The sequence below is a fragment of the Sinocyclocheilus rhinocerous genome, unplaced genomic scaffold (assembly GCF_001515625.1).
Source record: "Sinocyclocheilus rhinocerous isolate Xijiao unplaced genomic scaffold, SAMN03320098_v1.1 scaffold102, whole genome shotgun sequence".
In the NCBI taxonomy this organism is placed as follows: Eukaryota; Metazoa; Chordata; class Actinopteri; order Cypriniformes; family Cyprinidae; genus Sinocyclocheilus; species Sinocyclocheilus rhinocerous.
This window is the reverse complement of record NW_015627239.1, coordinates 1888-3606: the sequence shown is the minus strand read 5'-3', so window position 1 is coordinate 3606 and position 1719 is coordinate 1888. Positions and strand designations below refer to the sequence as shown.

Genomic DNA, 1719 nt, shown 5'->3' with positions numbered 1-1719 from the left:
GTAAATTTCCTACCGTAAATATATTAAAACTTAATTTTTGATTAGTAATATGTTTTGCTAAGAACTTCATTTGGACAACTTTAAAGGTGATTTTCTCAATATTTAGATTTTTTTGCACCCTCAGATTCCAGATTTTCAAATAGTTGTATCTCGACCAAATATTGTCCTATCCTAACAAACCATACATCAATGGAAAGCTTATTTATTCAGCTTTCAGATGATGTATAAATCTCAATTAAAAAAATGTGACCCTTATGACTGGTTTTGTGGTCCAGGGTCACAAATGTATCTTGATTTCAGGATCTTAAGACATTTGCACTCGAAATAAAGACAAAAAATACTGATGAAGAACAGCACTTTTTTAACAGTGTGAACAGAAGGTGCATTAAAAGTTATTTCCGTATTCTAGTGGTTGTGATCAGAGCTATTCAAACCTTAAGCTATTTTTTTTGCAAAATTAATTAAAAAGTAATGGAGTTTGGTTGACGTTCCAAGCTTTGAGGTGTGGCTTATAAAACAAATTGTGTTCCTTAATTTTCTTAAATTTATCTTCGTAAAATCTTCAGAAACCCTGATATAAATTTACCCAACTATGACAACTGAAAATGTCAAAAGGGTCCATTACTGCATACTGTGTTTTTTTATTACATACTAAAAAAATATAGGCAGTATATACGTTGCAATATGCAGTAAGCAGTTGGGTTTTTGTGTGATTATTGATCAGTAGCTTGTGTAGATGCAGTGTTGCGATTTGTTTTTGTTCTCAGAGCTCGAGCTCAGAGCCTCAGAGCCGAAAGCCGACGTACCCGCTGCCTCCTCCCAAAAAACCCGGACCGCAGAGACCAGTGCCGCCTCCTTACGGTGAGAAAAGCCCTGCCAACAGCAAAATCTGCTTGTGATTTATTGATTTAATATCTGATAAGCATGAGTGTGTGTGTGCATGTGAGTTTTAATTATATAAAAATGCATTATGACGTTTATCTTGTCAGTTTAATTATGCGGTGTGGAAGAGTGAAATGAAATGTTTATCTGGTGTAGTAATAGTATTATAATATTAAGTGCTTTTTGTGTGCATCATGCTGACGACTATAGCTGAATTTAAGAACCGTAATGTCTGGAGCGAAATCTTTATTTTAAGTGAGATCTTTAGAATGAGTTTTGGAATTTATGATGTATGCTTGATTTATTGTTATTTCTAGATGTGTTTCATTAGAGCGGCAATGTCAGGGAGTTGTAAGACTAGTTATCTTTATCCAGCTATAACCAGACCCAGACTCATCCCCCTACAAAATTGTGTTATTTGAGCCGTAAAATTGTATAAATCATCCTTTGAATACTCATTGGATGAGCATCTGGTTATACTTTGCCAATATAATTCAAATGGATTGATTTCGGTCCACGTAAACATCAGTTATTTTAGAATTATTTATATACTATAATAGTAATTATTAATATTTTTTAAATGAGCTTTTATTTTAAAATTTTCAGTTTTAGCACTTTTGTTTTACGCTTTTGTCATTTTTGTCAGTTAATTTTATTTCAGTTTTATAATTTTAGTACTTTAGAACTTTTTTATTAATTATTTCAGTTAGCTGCCAATGCAACATTTGCAATGTTTTTTTTTTTTATTTGTTTAATATTTTTTTATATTTGCAGTTTTCATTTTATTTTTATTTTTGAGCTTTTGTCATTTTTATTAGTTTTATATATATATATATA

At 31.1% G+C, this 1719-nt stretch overlaps 1 protein-coding gene across 1 annotated transcript in view; it reads left to right on the top strand.

The window, feature by feature from the left end:
- Positions 1-914, top strand: part of LOC107723947 (epidermal growth factor receptor substrate 15-like 1) — a 38620-nt gene extending 37706 nt beyond the window's left edge. Inside the window, exon 22 of the mRNA XM_016532680.1 lies at positions 768-914. Coding sequence (XP_016388166.1) covers positions 768-899 — 132 coding nt within the window. The 3' untranslated portion in view covers positions 900-914. The remainder of the gene's footprint in view (positions 1-767) is intronic.
- The last annotated feature ends 805 nt before the right edge of the window (positions 915-1719 follow it).